The 18,732-nt window shown below is 38.3% G+C and overlaps 2 protein-coding genes across 5 annotated transcripts in view; one reads left to right on the top strand and one right to left on the bottom strand.

Moving 5' to 3' along the window:
* The window catches only part of LOC140952029 (arginyl-tRNA--protein transferase 1-like), a 20,076-nt gene extending 9,209 nt beyond the window's left edge, over positions 1 to 10,867 (bottom strand). Inside the window, exons 1-9 of one of the 4 annotated variants that reach the window (XM_073401432.1) lie at positions 10,714 to 10,867; positions 10,372 to 10,435; positions 7,348 to 7,410; positions 6,334 to 6,419; positions 5,666 to 5,950; positions 5,200 to 5,303; positions 4,091 to 4,192; positions 2,344 to 2,472; positions 1,350 to 1,478 (exon numbers count right to left, since the gene is read on the bottom strand). In XM_073401432.1, coding sequence (XP_073257533.1) covers positions 1,350 to 1,478; positions 2,344 to 2,472; positions 4,091 to 4,192; positions 5,200 to 5,303; positions 5,666 to 5,950; positions 6,334 to 6,419; positions 7,348 to 7,410; positions 10,372 to 10,435; positions 10,714 to 10,804 — 1,053 coding nt within the window. In that variant the 5' untranslated portion in view covers positions 10,805 to 10,867. The remainder of the gene's footprint in view (positions 1 to 1,349; positions 1,479 to 2,343; positions 2,473 to 4,090; positions 4,193 to 5,199; positions 5,304 to 5,665; positions 5,951 to 6,333; positions 6,420 to 7,347; positions 7,411 to 10,371; positions 10,436 to 10,713) is intronic. The other 3 variants (XM_073401449.1, XM_073401441.1, XM_073401456.1) reach the window with 3 other exon arrangements.
* A 63-nt stretch (positions 10,868 to 10,930) lies between these two features.
* Positions 10,931 to 17,787, top strand: LOC140952054 (mitochondrial import inner membrane translocase subunit Tim13-like). The gene is made up of 3 exons (XM_073401468.1): positions 10,931 to 11,116; positions 13,898 to 13,966; positions 17,250 to 17,787. The coding sequence occupies exons 1-3, from the start codon at positions 10,985 to 10,987 to the stop codon at positions 17,355 to 17,357; spliced, it is 309 nt and encodes a 102-aa protein (XP_073257569.1). The 5' UTR covers positions 10,931 to 10,984; the 3' UTR covers positions 17,358 to 17,787.
* The last annotated feature ends 945 nt before the right edge of the window (positions 17,788 to 18,732 follow it).

Here is an 18,732-nt window from a genome sequence, read left to right as displayed (position 1 = left end):
ATAAATATAGTAGAGTACAGGGGAACACGTTAAACTTTTTCTCTCGACCGTTTGAACAACATCACTTTGTGTTTTTTGACGTCTATAGGTCCCATGAACACTATATGGTCATGTGACTTAGCAACACGGAACCTAATGTAGACTGAACGCGACCTAGGCCCAGTTGCTCGAAGCATGGTAAGCGTTAACCAGCGTTTAATACCTTGACAACGTATTGGTTTTGATACTGCTTAACCAATGGTTAAAGCTAACCATGCTTTGAGCAACTCAGCCCTGGTTGCTACTCTGCGAGCAGCGGTTTCTTCAGCCGCACGCTACGCTGCGAAGGGAGAGCGACCGTTTGCTTCTTTGATCGAGCCGCCGTAGAGCATCATGGATAAATAAATTAACTTTGAACAGGCAAAACCCGTTTAAAAACAAGTCAAGGCTCTCGTGCATTCGCTTATAACTGCTGCCTTAATGCGAGCCTGCTGTGAATTTCTCTCAATTGTTATCGCGAGTATCCTTACCGACTTACGTACTTTGCGGTCGATATGTAGGCGAACCCAACTGGAGTTGAATTCCTAGAGACAATATCCAAGTTCAAAAAGAGAGTTAAAGCTTTTCCTTGCTTGTATACGTTCCTCATAAAAGGCGAAATTAGGGGTTTTTCTGGGTGTAAGAACCTGGGAACGTTTTCTTTGTTTCGCACCTTTTGTTTTCCTAGGTTTGTTTGTTTTCTGTGTTTTAAGTCACTCGTGAATTTAACAGATTCTTACACCGAGGATGAGCCGAAATAAGGCAGTTTTTATACGTCGTAGTCGTGCAAAAACGGCAAAGAAATGTACAAAAAAGTGTGATGCTTTCTCCTTGACGTCACGTCGTTGGATCTTAAAGTCCCTGTTTCCTACATGCGAAACGAGAGAAAGTTAGCCTGCGAGCAAGCTCTCCCGGAGCGCTCTGGCCGCGGGGCGAGAGAGCTTGTTATCAGGCTAAGCGGAAGTGATGTCATTTGACGTTTTGACATAGGCGTCACGTGGACACGCATGCTCCATGGAAAAGCAAACGGTCGCTCGCAGTGGTTTCTCTCCGGCGTCCGACCTGGAGAAACCACTGTTCTCAGGGAACACGTACCTAACGCAGTCGCCATCTTGAAAAAGAACGTGATGTTGTAGAAACGTCATGAGAAATGTTTTACCCTCTTTCTGAGGAGTTAATTCATTTTTGAAACAGAAATGCATGAGGCTACTATGCTCATGGCATAGTCTCAGTTTAGGGAACAAGTCTTAGCATGTTATGTAAATTTTAGTACATCTTTATAGCGTTGCCGTTCTTTTTAAAAAAGAATTTCTCTCACAGAAAAGTCTAACCTGTCTTTCGCCACATTCGCCAGGGGAATCTTTGTGGATGGCCATTTGATATTTTGCAAATAAATCACAAGTCTCACTGTATGTTGCTTGAAATTCGTCTGAATCGAACTGCACTTTCACTAATTTGACCTGAGAATTTCAAACTCAAGGTTAACACCCCCTCAATTCAGGGTTTAGATTGTCAAAATTAATTTTATTTGGAAGCAAGAGATAAGAAGTAAAAGGAATACATAAGATGTATATTGTAATGACTGCAACAAAGATCCCCCTGAAAATGCTTCTGAAAGAGTTGTGAATCACACACGGTAAGTAACTATGGTGAACTGACGGATACGTTGTTTAGAAAAACCGAGAAGTCAGATGATACAAGAAAATATTTTTCAAAAATTCTGAAAAGTTCCGGCTGCCGAAAAGTGAACCATAATGCCCGTCAAAGAGAGAAAACTAGTTCCAATATCTGTCGAATAGACCTTTTTACCTTGTGTTTTCCTAATTCAGCCCGGGTGATGTTCTCCAGGGGATTTGCCTTATTATACATACACATGCACATGGATACACTTGAAAGAAACAATTCTCTGAGGTAACATCACGTGGTCTGAAATGGGAAAACAAAACATACGAGCTAAAAAGGTTTATTCGGACCCAACCAATTACGAAGACGGATTAGTGAGTGAGTAAGTAGCCTGCGAACGCAGACATATTTCTGCACGTAGCTTCTGTCCACTCGCAAGGCATTCAGGATAAACTCTAGCCTCCCACGCAGGCGTTTTTGGGGGAGCTCGTATTTCTTCGAGGGAAGAAATACGAAATCCCCTAAAATCGCCTGCGTGGGAGGCTAGATAAACTCTAACTGTTAAGAGTTTTAAGTATTTCTAAACAAACCAGAATTCATAAAATATCACTTTTGAGGATATTTGGTTTACTTGTCCAAACCATAAGGCAATATTCAATGCCTCTTAAAACAACAGAAGATAACAGAAACTTTTATGATTACCCTTTTTTCAGTGCACTTTTCAGGGGGATCTTTGTGAATAGCTCTTTGGTATTTAAAAAACAGAGCTGCAGTCTGTTGGAAAGATTGTTGAAATTCCTCGTTGCATGGATCTGATGGAATAAGCTTAACCTGGAACAAATTTAATAGTTAAATGCATGTCATAAGAGCTATCTTTTTAATTAATGCAGTTCACCGTATGATGGATGTCAAAATACAGTAGAACCCTGGTAACTCGAACCCTGAAGGGAAACCAAAAACAGTTCCAGTTAACGAGGTTTCGAGTTAACGGGGCCGATTGAAAAATTTAATTTGCCACATTAAAAATTGATAGTTACTGATTTTTTAGCACTTCAGTGTATTATGCAGTGCAAATTTCACCTATTTAATCAGAAACGGTAACACGATTAGACATTAATTTTTTTATGATAAAACGTGATCTGTTCGTTGCACCAATTAAAATCAAACTGAGGTAGTTTTAGTGTTTTGACCGTTTATACAAAAAGAGGAGTTAATGGGACGGCTTCCGAGCGGAGTCACAAGAACCAGAATTCGAGTTATCGGGGTAAATTTCAGTGAATTTTCGATCAAGGGAAATGAAATTTAGTTCGAGTTAGCGGGGAATTCGAGTTATCCAAGTTAAAAAAGACTGAAAGGTGGGGTGAAATGCCAGGGAACTTGGACTTACTTCGAGTTGCCTGAGTTCAAGTCATCAGGGTTCTACTGTAAATACAAAAAATTTTCCATCTACAGTCAAAATAAGCATAAGGATAGAGCCTTCGGAACGGGTAAAGAGTCCCAGTGCTGTCACTACAGACAGGAGGTCGCGTTGGGGATTTCCCAAGGCTAGTTTTGAGGCGAGTTCCACTATTAATCAGTACTATTCAGCCAGATTAGTTTATCCTACTTGGTATGCACGGAAAAAATGGGTTTTGGTGTAAATTTCAGGGGAAGACTACTCTTTCATTTTGAAATAACGGATCCGACAAGCCAGTTCTAGCTAGTTCTGATTTTTGGTAAGCACCCTTTGTGACAGCCCTGGTAGCCTGTGAGCAAGCTGTTCATTTTAGGGGGTCGCGGTCGCGAGAGGTCACCCGTGAGCTTCATGATTAGCTTGTGCGTCCCCTCTCGGCTTGCTAAGCTACAAAAAAAATGGAGAGCTTGCTTGAAGGCCACAGCCAGTCCAACTGCTAATGGGATAACCTGGATTAGGATGGCCTACTGTAAATGCTAGGCATTGAAGGGGAAGCGAAAGGAGGAATTAAGGGCGACAAGTACATAAATGGTGCGTCCCCATCAAGTGAACCCTTGCACTTCTTCACGTTACATTTCCCTTGACTTTTTCATGCCTGCCACACAGGCTACCTATAGGATGAGTCTGCTTACAGCCTGGTGTGTCCGATTGTTGAGATCTGACTGCAAATCAATGCGTAATTGATGAGTATATGAGCACTTGTCACCCTCATATGCAGCTTCTGCTGGTTCTCTCCAAGCCTATGCTTTGTAAGGTGTTTCTCTGAGCACCTCAATGGTTTTCCTCTCCGAAAAAACAAACATTTTCAAAACTAAATTTGACCTAGAATGCCTAAACTCAAGTTGAATAAGTTATTGAGAGGTTTTAAGCGCTCCGGGTGTGAATGAAGACATAAAAAAATAAATAATCTTTGAGGAAACAAATTCCAGTTCAGTCTCCAACCGAGGCTTCAGACTCCAATTACTATCATTATTATTTTTATTATAAAAATTGCACCTTAAGGTTATGAACTGGTGTCTGGCTGGGTAATCTGTCAATCACAAGGTCTTCCAAAGATTTGACAACTGGCATCTTAGAACTGCTTGAACTTGTACACTTCTAGATATTTACAAAAAATTAGCGTTAACCCATAAATAAACACATCAATTCAATTTATCCACAGGATCCGTCAGGATTGCCATATTTGCTGAATAAATAAAATGTACAGTGTACCCACACAACATTTTTTGAGGCATTATTCATTAAAATTTTATTATGATCTATGGATACATGTGATTACAATGGGAAGGCAAGGTGTTATGAGTAGGGAGAAATCACACTTTGTTCACCCGCTACCACATGCTCTCAAGTTGTGTGCGTTATGTTCAAGGAGGAATGGGATGAGTCCACTGTCATCTAGGGCTTTCAAGAGTGATGATTAAAGCCTTACTAAGAAAAACTACATGTATCTACATTGTGCTGGTATATGTGCATGCATTGTTAATAGAGGGGACATGCAAACTTACAAAAAGAACATGTACATGTGTGTGACTTTGATGAGTCATACATGAACACCAGAGTTCTGCCAGTGGTCAATTGACAGTGATATAAATGACATGGCCATGTTTTCTTACTGTGGCTTGTTTTTAGTTGGTAAGTGTGCCATTTCTCATTGACTCACTGTAGTATGGAGGTACCAACTGTAATCTCCCTTGTCTGGTCACGCAATGCTCCTCTCCAACAAAACGAGACAAAAACAACTGTAAGGGAGACTAGGAGGTATCAACATACATGTTGTACTTACAGCTGTACTTTGTGTGGTCACATGACAACCACAATATTTTTTGTGCATAAACAGACACCAGATGTTCATACCCAGGCTGTACATTGCACATGCACACCTTACCTCTACAAATGTACTTGCATGAGCCAGGTGATTAAAATATACTCATAAACCTTGACCTTCGAAACAAATTCTCCCCTTGCAATACCAAATTGACGAAGTGTAAGGATAAAGGAGAAAACATGGATAAGAAAACATGTCATGTTTGATACAAGAGTATATTAAAAGGGTTGTGCAAGGTGATTTAGAAGACAGTGATTCATACATGTACATATATGCCTACCCCTTGTTGTCTGGCTAATGCAAGTTTCTCTCTTTTCCGTTCTAAACGAATGATCTTGGCTTTCCGACAATGAGGCTTGTTTGGATCTGGTCCTAATCCAGGTTCTACAAAAAGGAGAGAAGAGTTACAGCTGTATAGCAATACTCTGATTAAATCATTTTCTCACTAAACAATCCTACTGCTAAAGGTTCTGATGCTTTAATAGTAAAACCGATTAGAGGAAATGATGATGCAACTCTATTTTATTTTACAGATCACAATCAAATAAAACACTAAGTAACTAAGGGTTTCCAAGTAGTTTACCTAATGACCTTTGTACTTGTTTGGAAGGGGTAGTCCAAGTTATTTCACATTCAATAACAAATACAGGGTTGGTTATTATCATACTTGAGCAGAAGTTTCAAATGATTTGAACTTGGGAAGATCTGGGGTGTGAATGTCCATAAAGTGGTTCTGTAGTACATACCTGGTGTTTTGCCTTTTGGGTGTTTGCTTTTCTTGACCCACTCATCTACTGATTTTTCCATTGAAGATGGTTCCTGGCGACTAGTCGTTTTCCCCAGGTTTAAGTCATCGCTCTCCCCCACATTACCTTTCATTTTTAGTTTGTTGATGTTGATATCTTCAACTTTATCAACCACTGATGGTAATTTGCCCGAGAAAGGCTCAACAAAAGCTGCACTGCTAGCCTCACATATTTCTGAAGGCCCATCTTGTTGATCTTCTTCACCATTTGCACTTGTGCTTGCTTCTGGAATTTAAAATTTGCTCACTAGTTAACAGAAAAGTTGATCAGCTTCAAACAACATACAGTGAAAAAAAAAAAACTGGTTTTGCTGAAAAACATGACAGAGAGAGCAAGCTGAAAAAAATCTCTTCAGATCTTTGATCTCTGGAGATTGGCAGAAGTACAAGTAAGTGAAGTGATTATGCTAAAACTTAAAAGGGAAAGGAAAAGGTTTAGGTGGGAAAAAGTTTTGAAAAAAAAATAATAATATAGTTTACGTAATCATGTTTATGATTCATTATTAAGGTATTTCTGTTTCTTGCTACCCTCACTCACAAATTTACTTTTTTTTCAATTCAAATCTCACACAGCTCTAAAAAGATAACAATTCATGTTGGGATCATTACCTGTCTTAGGAACGGTAAGGAACTTTGTCATTTTTTTAAGAACTTTCTTTTGCGACTTGGAAGGATGGAAGGCAGTAGCATTGCATCTGGGAAATAAAGAGAAAAATTAATAGATAAATATTAAATAAAATGATCAACCAGAAAAATAATAATATTAATAATCAAAGATATTTCTTTTCTTAAAGTCAGTGGAGCCGCCTGGCTAGCTCAGTTGGGAAAGCGCCGGTCTGCCGAGCACGAGGTCCGCTTAAATTGAAAATCCACACTTGCGCATGCTACTTTACATATCACACTTTCTTCATATAATCTCGTACCGGCACTTAAAGACACTGCCAACAAATGCACCTGTGCTTGGGAATTCAAGAAACCATTTATCTTTTGTTTCATTATGCTGCATTCAGACACAGATAAATGAACAATTTGGGTTGAGTATGCTGTTGGTTCTCGCTCTTGCTTCAAGAATTTTTTTTCCAGGTACTCAGGTTTTCCCCTCTCTTCAAAACCAACATTTACAAATGCCAATTACATGTGGATCAGGGATGGTAGACGAAGAACCACTAAGTGGATGTGCTACCTCTACCGTAAATCGTTATTAGTAATTAATTATTTACTTGTTTGTCAGGATGGCTTTTATGGAAACAAATTCTCCTAGACAATAATAATATTATTGTTCAGGAAAAACATTTTTTTTCAACTTTTTTAGCAATTGTCATCCCTCTTTGCAACTTTTTAATTATTTTGACTTTGAATTTAAATTTTTTGGGCAAAAGTATACTTGACCTGGTTTGATTAATTGAATGAAATCTCATTACTGTTTATTCCTTTGCGGCTAAAGTAGAAAAACCTGAAGTGAAAAATTACCAGATAGTAACTACGTATAGATTTGTTTTTTTTTCTTGTTAAAAGAGTCTCCTCTAGGAACTTTTGTTAACCTGGAAATTTGCTAGTAAGAAAAACATTGTTATGCAAATAATAATTACCAATAATAATTGTACAGTAAAGAAGTTCACATACTTGATAGTGTACATTGGACAGCATAATTTTTTCATAGTTGGTTTATACAAATATTTACCACTCCTGTAAGAGACAAACAGTTTTATACATAAATTATGCAGGTATGAGAGGCCACTGATCCCGTGGGTTTAACCCCTAAGCCACCCACGAATATGCTCCCAGGGGGAGGGGGAGCAGGGTACTCTGGATATCAAGTGACAGGGAGATTGAATGGGTACAACAGATGCAAACCATAGACTTGTGGATTAGAAGATAAAAAATGCAAACAACGTTCTGAAATTATTGGAAACCTAAACCCCTAACGACATTGCATGTAAGTCTACTCCAATTCTTTGGATGGTTTTCCGAGCAGTACAAAATAATAATATTATTACGATTTACATGCCACATCTGCATTTCTTGCACTCAACTTGCAATGTTATAAACCCTTTGATTCAATTCTGCAGTCTGTTAAATATTACTGTCTTTGACTTGATCCAGCTTGCATGTTTCGTGACTCCTTTTGTTAGGGACTGATTGTTTATGACGTCCCAGAGGGAGGCAGGGGTTTTCAGAAGAGTGGTGTATCAAAACTTAAACCCCCCAAAATAATTGCATATGAAAATTGTACCCCAACTTGGCAATAACAATTTTCAAGTCTCTTCTTCCAGCCTTGGGCATTGATTTCATAAGCTATAAGATGCTGGGGTTCAGCAGCGCAGCATGAGATTTTGAAGGAGAAGAAAAGTCAGTGCACCGAAGGTGCCCCAAACCTGGGGGAGTTCCCCCAGAAAATTTTTAAATTTAGGGTCTCGGAAATGTCATCTCCTGCATTTTCTGCAGGACATTCTCAGTAAATAAAGATGAAGGAAAATGCAGTAAGTAGTTGTAAATTTTACCCATCCCTAATGTTATTAGTAAGGTACAGAGTTGATGTGCTGCCATAAAGGAGGTTACAAGCAAAGGGTGAGATGTGTACCCTTCAGACAGGGAAACTCTGTTATAATGCCATCAATATCAATTACGTCCTTTTGTTCATATGCAGAATTACAAGAGAGCTCAATCTCTCAACTGTTATGGTCCTTCGTAAAGGAGTTTGAAGTCTCTTCATACTGCTGAAGCTACGCTCAGCTGTGAATGTTGACACACGATAAGTCAACAAAGTCATGAGAGCCCATGCAGTGCTCAACACGAATGCTAGTCCACTAGCCCAGGACTAGTGAAAATTCATGCTGGGCTAGTAAAAGTGTGCTCCTAATAGCCCCTGGAACAGATTAGCGAACAAAATGTTCTACATGTTTTCTAAAGTACTTTATCAGTAGTTTTAGCAGAAGTTTTTCAAAGATTTGCCACCAACTTGAAGGGAATTTATAAATGATCACCTATGATTATAGAACTGTGCTTGACCAGTAGTCAAGCGTATCATTAGGACCATTTATATGAGGAAAAATAAGACGCGTCTTACATAGGACGCGTCTTAAATAAGACGCGAACTTTCCTTATAAATGGCACATTCGTCTGAAATAAGACACAGCTTAGCTAAGACGCATCTTATTTTAGAACAGCCCTTAACACCTGTTCTTAGATAAGACGCGTCTTAGCTAAGACGAGAAAACCTTTGTATAAATGACCTTCACGTCTTTCATAAGACACGAACGCATAGTACGCATGCATTAATCTTTGGCGCGCCATGCTGGATTGCCGTTGCTTCGGGCAACATTCACATGAAAACGAGTAAAGAACAGAAATAAGACGCGAACCATTTATACAAGCTGTTCTCGTCTTAGATAAGACATGCTTGTATAATTGGTACAGTTCGCATCTTATTTAAGACAAGTATGTAGGACACGTCTTATATTTCCTTATATAAATGGCCCTATTGTGATCACAGCATAACTGAGCCAATAAACTAAAGGTTATTACTATACTAAAGGCATTATGCTTTATACTAAAGGCATTTGAATATATTTATATAGATATTTGCGCCTTATCAGTTTTTGAAATCAATTAATTAATTTATTAATAATTAATTAATTAAGGTTACTACATGTAATCATTTTCATGTCTTCTGACACAAGACATTCAGATTGCCTCTTGAACTCTGGACTGACAAGAAACAAAGCAACATAAGCCATTTGTTTTATCACTGTTGATGTCTACTCTTTTTGCCTCTTAAGTTGAATTTTCATGAAAATTGATTTATAAACTGGTTTAGTAAAGAGTTGAAAACTAACCCCCACCTCCCCCGGTACTTTTTTTTGGACCAGTGACTTGTCCTTCTGGGCTACTGATTTAATTCACTCACTAGCCCATTGCCTAGTGTCCAAAAAAGTTAACGTCAAGCACTGCCGTGACATATACTCCAGGATAGAATTGGAGTTGGCTTGGTCTCAACCAAGGTCTGTGGCTTCACATTAAGCTCCATTTCACTCCATAATCAGTAAAAGGATAACGGAAATCCTAGCACAAAAACACCAATACAATGCAAAATATTTATCTTGATTTAATGATAAAAATGCTTTCAGGAAATAAAAAAAATCTATATATTTTTTCCAGATTTCGGCTGTATGCATAGGTGTATATGCATGTGTACGTGCATGCTACATTCCTGGTAGGAGAAATAGTTGATAGGTTCCTGGTCCAAGCTTTATGCGGGTAACATTTTGTTGCTGACAAAGAACCGCCAAAGTGTATTTTTTTTTGTGTTCTTTTGAAGGAAACATGGATTTGCTTCAATCATAATATAGTTTGACAACTTTTACATAGAAGGCCAGTCCTGTGTCTTAATATTTCGACCCCCCTCACATTCTGTGCATTTTTAAAATTGACCCCCTTAAAATCATGCATCTTACAAAACTTTACCCCGCCCCCCTCCCCCCCGTCTGGGACGCAACAAACGATCGGTCATTTACCATAACAATTCTACATTGTAATGCATCAGTCAATTCCAGCTGCACCCTTCAAAGGCAAGCAAGACTTATTACAAAGAGAATTGTTATGTAAGTTTCTGCAAACAAACAAACAACACTGAACATAATTACAAACCTTCTCCATCCTCGATCAATAAGATCCTGATAATCCAAGCATGTTAGCGTATGAGCCCACATCCCTAAGAAAAAAATGAAAGGTATAAGTTGGAAATACAACCATTTCTATACGCTCTCATGCATAAAGCTAAGCATTAAACTGTTGCTGCAACGAAGCTTAACTAAACCCAAAGTTTGCTGCAGGTGGAGTATACTTTCCGTTCTTTGGATTGGCGAGAGAAACCAGGGTGTATAGACTTTCTCTCACCAATAAACAATTCTGGAAGTAGACCAGTTTTGCAGTTTGCAAGCAGGCAATTTACAAGCAACGGCGTTGCAACGGGTATGGAAGAAGGCTTACCATGCGAAAAATTAGTATCGCTGCTATTGCAATAACCACATCGATGGCCTCCTGAATCTCCAAAATATTCGACAATGCTATGGTTTGCCATTGTACATATACCGGTGGTCTGTCTGACCTTAGTGAAAGTGAAGCTACGGAAGTAAAAAGGAGGAGGTCTGGGAAGAGTGAGTAGCTGTTAGAGTAGCTCCGCTGGCCACCTACATCATCACGGCTTCTCGGCGCGACTCGCTCTGCCATACCCACATACCCATCAAATAGTCCATCAAATATGGCAGATTTTGGCTTTTCTTCGTCGCCTTCTTCCAGTTCAGGAGGTGGAATGGATAGCGCTAAAAGAAGTGAATTGATGGACCAAGTTAAAAGCCAGCTTTTAGTCGCACAGTTGCAGGAGTTACTGTCGGTAAGTTTATATCGAGGGAGGGCAGTTTACATGTGTACTACACGTGCACAAATAAGCTTTAAATGTGTGCCCAACCGGCGTTTTCCATTCATGACAATAATATTCATTCAACTTAATTAATTTTATTACTGGCTGCATTATGTACGGCTCGCACTACACACAATCCATCGGAAAATACAAGGCTTAATGCAACAACGATACCCGCCATCTTTATTACACGCGCAAGCGATGTCACATGGTACTTAAATGAGAAATCGAGGTTTTACAGTAGTTTCAGTGTTTCCAAGTGTTATGTAGTTATTGCTTCCTGTTCCTGTCATCCTGTGAGGACATTTACAATAGGCCAGTTGCACTAAGAGGTCACGTGACCAATGCTTCCTTTAAACAATGAGTTGGAATCTTGCTGATGCCAAAAATTGACAGAGCACATAAAAATTATCTTACACCCGAAATTTGAGGGGAAATGCATTTAAGGGAGATATTTTATGGCACTTTGATTTTTGAACAAAGCAGTATGATTTGTATTGGCTGCCATGTTGGAGGGCATACTCTTGCCCTCCAACATGGCGGCCAAAACTACTTTTTGCTTCTATCTTGTTAAACGTTTGATAGTTACGCTCAGATGTGCTGTAAACGTTACCACATCATCTTTTCAACATTTTCCTTGAACTTTAAGTGCAAAATTTGTGTTCTGAAAGATGTAATTCCTAATTTTAAAAATCACATTTTGGTCACGTGACCAGCTACGAACTTACTCATTTTAAGAAAATGGTGCGGGTTTGACAAACCAAATCACTATTATTTTGTTTAAGATATGACCTACTAATCGTTTTTCGAAGGCAAAATCATATACCTTTCATTTTCAAAAAACGATGTCACATGCCTCTTGGTGCAAATGGCCTATTTCGCCTTCGTATGATCATTTTGTGTGAGGGGACTGGGGCGAGTTTCAAGACCAAAACCTTTTAGCCAAGTAGAATTATTATCAAGGTCGCTATTAAAGGGACACAGTCAGCTATCGGACCGTGCTGACCTGGACACCACTTTTGCCAGTTTGGAAAGTGTTTACCTCAACCTGAAATCAAATGTACGCCTCGGATACATCTAGAAATCCGCTTCAGTCTTGCCTAGTGTTTCATTTGATCCTCAATCTGTTATAGAAAACCTCTTTTTGAGCAAGCTTTAACTCATCCTATGACATTATTTTATCATATTTGGTCAAAAACAGTATCCAAAGGAACATGAACAGAAGAGGTGAGAAACGTGTAGGTGCCGGGTGAGAGAAATTGCTATCAGTTACCAAAATAACAGAAGAAATGAATCAATAACATTGGCAAGCAGATAATCGTTATATATATTTGGAAAATAGATGGAAAAGGTTGCATATGTTTGGAAAATCAAACATTCTCGACCTTGAACCTTCGACAATGATTCATGCAGACTCCGTATCATTTCTCACCTCTACTGATGATCGAATTCAGAAGCATTCGTTGATGTTTGGCTTTCCCTGGACAAATCCATCGGTGAATTCTCAATGTAACTAGTTCAACTCTACAAGGTTTGTTTTGAGTATTCCCGATACGCTTCTCAAATTCTGTTTGAGGCGCGTGTCTTGTGACATGCAAATCAGCTAAGAAATAGTATCTAATGTATTTGTGCATCAGCTGACTGTGTCCCTTTAAAATCAGTTGGACTACGAAAGGGGCCATAATTATGTCTTTTTAAGTGACCGGTGAAAATCACAGCCACCTTTGAAGTCCCAATGTTATATGCACACTAGGTGAAGCACAGTGCAGAACATTGGAATTACCTTCATTGCATTAAAAGATGGTGGGTATCGTGAATAAGGTCTATTCTTAGCACGTGGGATGCAATTTAATATGGAGATGATCATATTTGATGATGCATCAGGGTTTGCAAATTTTATTGATGAATGGAGTCACTGTGACTTCTGCTTCACAAATTTTGGAGTCATTTTGGAATATTTGGAGTCAAGTATCACAACGAAAAAAGCCTTTTTCAGACTTTGCAGCACGTGGTCCTGGCATGTACGTGTATACACTATCGTGAGGGATACACAAAGTAGCTGTGGCAGTCCGCTGACCTGGAAAGCTCAAATCCATGATGGCGGTCATCGAGTAAACTTTGATCATAATTTACCCTCTTCCTGTTTTGTCGTGCAGTATAATTCTTTAATTTTGATGATTTAATTAAGGTTTACAACATTTACAATTAACGTAAATTGTATTTGTTGCGAAAAAGGTAAGGACAAAACTGTGTTTGTTACCGAAAATTTCTGGAGTCGAAGTGGCTCCCTGTTTGTTACTAAAAATTTCTGGAGTCAAATAGACTCCCTCCGTAACCTCTGTGGAGTCATCTGAACAATTCTGGTGTATTGGCGAACCCTGATGCATGCACAGCTCTCAAGTTAATTTGCTGGCTAAGGGTGAGATTTTTTGAAAGCATAGCCGTCAATAATATTGTGACGCCATACAGCTGACATCTTCCTGGGGTGGGGTGGTGGGATGGGGGGGGTAGAGGGGGAGACCAGGCTCCCATACGAAATACAACTGGTTCAAAAGATGACTTTTCGTTGGCCAGTTTGATAGTAAAAATGACCAACACATGGTCCATAATGTTGTGGAAAATTTTTACCGTTTATTTTTACCATAAAGAGTTAGAGACTAGTTTATCTTGGTGCCTCTTGTGTTTTGAAGCAAGTACATTCATGTACATATCTGGTATCAACAGCCATTTTATATCCTTTTACCTCTTAACCAGAAAATGTCAGATAAATGCTTCAAAAAGTGCATTTACAAGCCAGGGACACAGTTGGACAATTCAGAGCAGGTGAGAATGAAATCCTTTCTGAAATAACTAGAAGTAGGTTTGTTACCAGGTAAATCCGCTGTCAAAAATTTGACTTTTGAGTGAGTTGAAATTGAATATCTTTGTTGAAAATAAAATATAATGCACTTTATTACAGCCAGCTCTCTCTTAATGGACACCTCTCCACGACGTTATATGGTTTTTGAAAACTTGTTAGGCTGATAGTTTTTCAAAGTTCATTTTTGTTGCTTGAAACAGTCATTATTTAATTATTTAATGCCTGGGAGACATATTTGTTTTACACGTAGCTCTGATATTATCATTTACAAGTGATTTCTCAAGTTCTATAGCAAATAAGAATGCGCAACTGGTATTATCAACAAAATGAACTAGACAGCCATAACACAGTCCCTTAACTTATAGTACTACAGTGTATGTCTTTCCTTATAAGAAGCCAAATCCTGAATAAACACTGGTTCTGAGAATGAACTTTTGTAGTAGGAAAAGATTGAAGGTTAATAAGGGCAAGGTGCACTAGTGTGTAAAGAAAAAGGAGGGAATCCTTAGAAGGCCAGAATAGACTGTAAATTCAGTCACCTGTGGGACTGCCATATCAAGTTTTAAACAAATACTGGGAGTCCTTGATGACTGAGAGAATACAGTAGCCTTGGCACTTAATGATTTGATACTGCAGGGCTAGAAATTAAAAAAATCCTCAGGTCGCCATTTGGTGACCAGCTGGAGAAATAATTATTATAGTTGCCAGATCCAAATTTTTAGTCACCAGTTTGTATAATGTAAATGACGCAGCTCATAGTATGGTGCAATCCATCAGATTTGATTGTTTGAAAATATCGCAGACAGAAGTGGGTTTAAATTTAGAGGTAAACTGGCTTTGTTTATGCGATTTGGAACATTTTTTATGACTAGAGCAAAGCAAGATAAGGTGAAATGTTTGTTTTAACCTTACTCTTTTAATTTAAATCTAAATCGTAGAGAAAATTTAATTTGGTCGGCAAAGTGGTGACTAAACCAGAATTTTTCGTCACCAAGGAGAAAATGTTGGTAGCTTTGGGGACCGTATCAGTCACCATTTCCAGCCATGTACTGGGGTAATACTGTATGCATGCACTATTGATATATTGCAATAACATTATGAGTAAAACGCTAAACCAAAACTTGATACTGTACAAGAGAGGCTAAGACAGCACAATGTACATACACTTGTGGGCACTTAATACAGGCAGTCATTATGGCTCTTGAAGGGGGATTGAATGTTAATCAAGAATAGTATTAGATGGTGCCTTCCATTCTTTCTTAAGCTCTCCATATTATTTGGCTAGATGCTTTAAAATGTAGAATTTTCATGATAATTATTTAAACAGGGAAATCTTAATGATAATTATTACTCATGTACATGCACGTGATTCGTAAATTTTTCCATTATTTCATTTATTGTAAAAAAAAAAGCAAATCAAACAAGAAACAATATTGAAACTTAAAACTGCCACTTATAAGCCGCGGGGCTCAAACATCTCCGTAAGGGGTTTTAGGAGGCTCAGGAAGGCTTATAAATTGGGCTTATATCTGTTTGGGCTACAGAGTTCTCAGTACGTCAGTGCTGTCAACTCTCCCGGATAATCCAGGAGACTCCAGATTTTGGACCGTATCTCCTGGTCTCCAGATTAGAGTATGGCATCTCCCAGATAATCGCCAAAATTGCTATTTCTTGTAGACTCGACTTTCCGACCATAAAATTTCAAACTAGTAATGTTTTGCATTGTTTGAGCTACTGCGGGAACGTTTCCCCATAAATTCTGGTATGCCACTGTAATTTAAGCAATAATGTGGCTAAATATGAACTGTTTATGTACTATATTTGTCGATCGGAATCAACAAGTATTTTTGGCACAAATGACATCATTATTTTGTCGTGTGATATGACATCATCTATCCTTTCTTCCCTATCAATTCTCAATGTTTGATGACGTGGGGTGTTGACAGCCCTGGTAAGTGGCGGCAACCAGCTAAAATACCGGCTAGTTTGAGGTCCGAGCCATCTACTTTTGGGGAAAATGGGTACAGTGAGGGTGTGAAAGCCTCAAATTACCTACAACACTTGATTGCCAAGCTGCCTAGTTTTACATCCTAGGCTTGAAAACATCATAATAAATCGAATTCATTTCAACATATCTGATGTGGCTTAATTGTGGTGGGAGGGTGGAGGGGGGGGGGGGGTCTTATAATCAGATGTATTTTTTGTTTACAAGTAGATGGGCTGGGTCATAACTGGGGGATGGGGCTTATAAGGGGCAGTTTATGGTGTACATGTACATTTATCGTGTTCGCTTCTTTTGTCATTTCTTTCCTTTTTTTTCTTTCAAATGTAATAAAACGGAAAGCAGAATGAAATGTTAAGACAGAATCCATTAGGAAAGTGAGTAATTTTAGTTTTCATTGGACGAAAATCTTGTACCAGAATAAATTAAGCCATTTCACATTCTTTTTTACTTTTTTTCAAGGGCTATAGATATAATTAGTTATCTGTAAGAACGCCAAAGACAATTTCTTATTGGCAGAGAAAATTGATTTCAAACTTCACAGAAATTGTGCAAACACAAGTACAAATCATGCTTTGTGAAATTTGAACCTTTTGAAATTTATTTTCTCGGGCTCCAGTAACAAATTTTCTTTGGTGTTATTAAAAATAACTAACTACATGCATAGCCTTTGAAGAGCAATACTCTTTAAATTATTCTGGTACAAGATTTTTGTCTACTGAAAATAAAAATTACTCAATCACTTAATGGATTCCGCCGTAAGCTCTACGGTCATGCGCCTGCTTACTTGATCGATTTGATTGCTATTAAAGAACAGCCGCGCTATAATCTCCGTTCAGCTAGCGGTCTTATCTTATTAAAGTATTCTTACTAGTTTAAAACTGAAAAAGACTTCAGGGGATCGTGCCTTTTCATCTGCTGCCCCAAATTTATGGAACAATATGCCCCTTCACATCCGTCTTGAGGACAATTTTGAACGTTTTAAATCTTTACTTAATTGAAACGCATCTTTTTATATAGTTTTTGATATGTAATGTTTCTAACCTACTGTGTGATATATTTAGTGTTTTTATCTTTATTTAATTTTAAGCGTTGTTTTCTCTTAGCGTTAATTATTATTCTTATTTTAGCTTCTATTTTCTTTTAACATTTACGTCTTGTCACGCATTTTTGATCATATTTGCATGGAAAAGGCGCGTTGTAAATTTTTAATTATTATTATTATTTTTGTTTGTGTCTTTCAGAAATGCTTATCAATGTGCATGGATAGGTATATGGATGCTTGGAATACAGTTTCAAAGACATACACAACCAGACTACAGAAAGAGCATAGTCAAGGCGGAAGTTTTTAAACAAATATAAAACACCCAATATACTTGTTTTTTTTTATTATTATTTCCAGTCAGCCTGTTTGCTACAAAGTGTCGCGAAATTCAAGACATTAACAACTCCATCACTCTTTCCACATTGTACCTTTCATTCCCTTTGAATGGCCTTTATCACACAACTTCAAGTCAATGCATTGTTGCCAAGTACAGCGTGGTGTCAAGTGTTTTGATTTATTAACAAGATTGTGAGTGGAACTCCGGTGGTGCAAATTACAGAAGAATCCCATCCCAGGCCATAAAATAAAGGTTTAATGTAGCCTGCGAATACAGCCGTTTCTCCTAGCTCCTCGCCGCCAGGGACTAATGGGGCTAATGGCAAATTGTATTTGTTTGCATCTGTTTTTTTTAATAATGTGAAAAGAATGTAATAAACATGACATTTTAATATTTATAATTTTTTCAGGGACCATATCTGCGATATAAAATTCTCCGGACTTGTCTTCATACATTTCCTTGAAGATTTAGATGAGAGAATTTTCCCTTTGGAGATCATTTAACGAATTCTCGTGACCATTTCTGTTGATTGTGTATGGATAATTCCCGGGCGGGGGTATAATACGTGACTGAAAAGTGATGTTGGTCACTGTTGGGTTAAGGGTTCGAGACATGCAAACGCTTTACCGTCAAGTAATGGCTATAGACGGTTTTCGCAGTGACGTCATCAAATTGTAAAGTCAAAATAGCGAGATTTTACGGATTCTTATTTACATTAGGTTGAAGATAAACAAAAAGTAATCTTTGTACAAGTTTCCATTCCCGTAGCATGTTTCATTTCGAAAATGCAGCAATTTGAACTTCCGATTTTTCACCGGTGCGTGACACCAAAATAGGAATGCCGTCTCGTTAAAAAAAAAGTCTCTCCTCTTGATTTTCAGCAGTATAACCATTTCAAGTATTAGACGATATGTTTATGCGCACGTATGCTACAATAGGTCTTGAGTGAAAAGAAAGAGCTTTTATAGTGGTTTTTGTTTCTGGTGAGCAGTATTTCCCCTCTGATGCAAAAGGTCCAAGAGCATTTTCTTTGGTCTCTTTTGAAGCGTAGAGCTCTTTCCTGTGGCTAAATAAAGGTTTTAGGTTCTCTAATTTATTCCAAAGTGCCTTCTGGTTCTGAATAACAAAGCGGTTTTCTTTTGTTTGTAAATGTGATGTTTTCCTGCAGTGTCGTATCACGCTGGGGCCAGCTCGTTACTAGTCTTTTTTGCAGGATGGTTAAGAAATTCTCAGGGATAGCGATTTAGAAGAATGAATTACAGCTTAAAATGAAGCTGCCTCAACCATGGACTACATCAACTATTTCTACGTTTCGCTTGCCAACATTCTTCGCCATCGTATGATT

The sequence above is a fragment of the Porites lutea genome, chromosome 1 (assembly GCF_958299795.1).
Source record: "Porites lutea chromosome 1, jaPorLute2.1, whole genome shotgun sequence".
Lineage (NCBI taxonomy): Eukaryota > Metazoa > Cnidaria > Anthozoa > Scleractinia > Poritidae > Porites > Porites lutea.
This window is presented reverse-complemented; position numbering and strand designations above follow the sequence as displayed.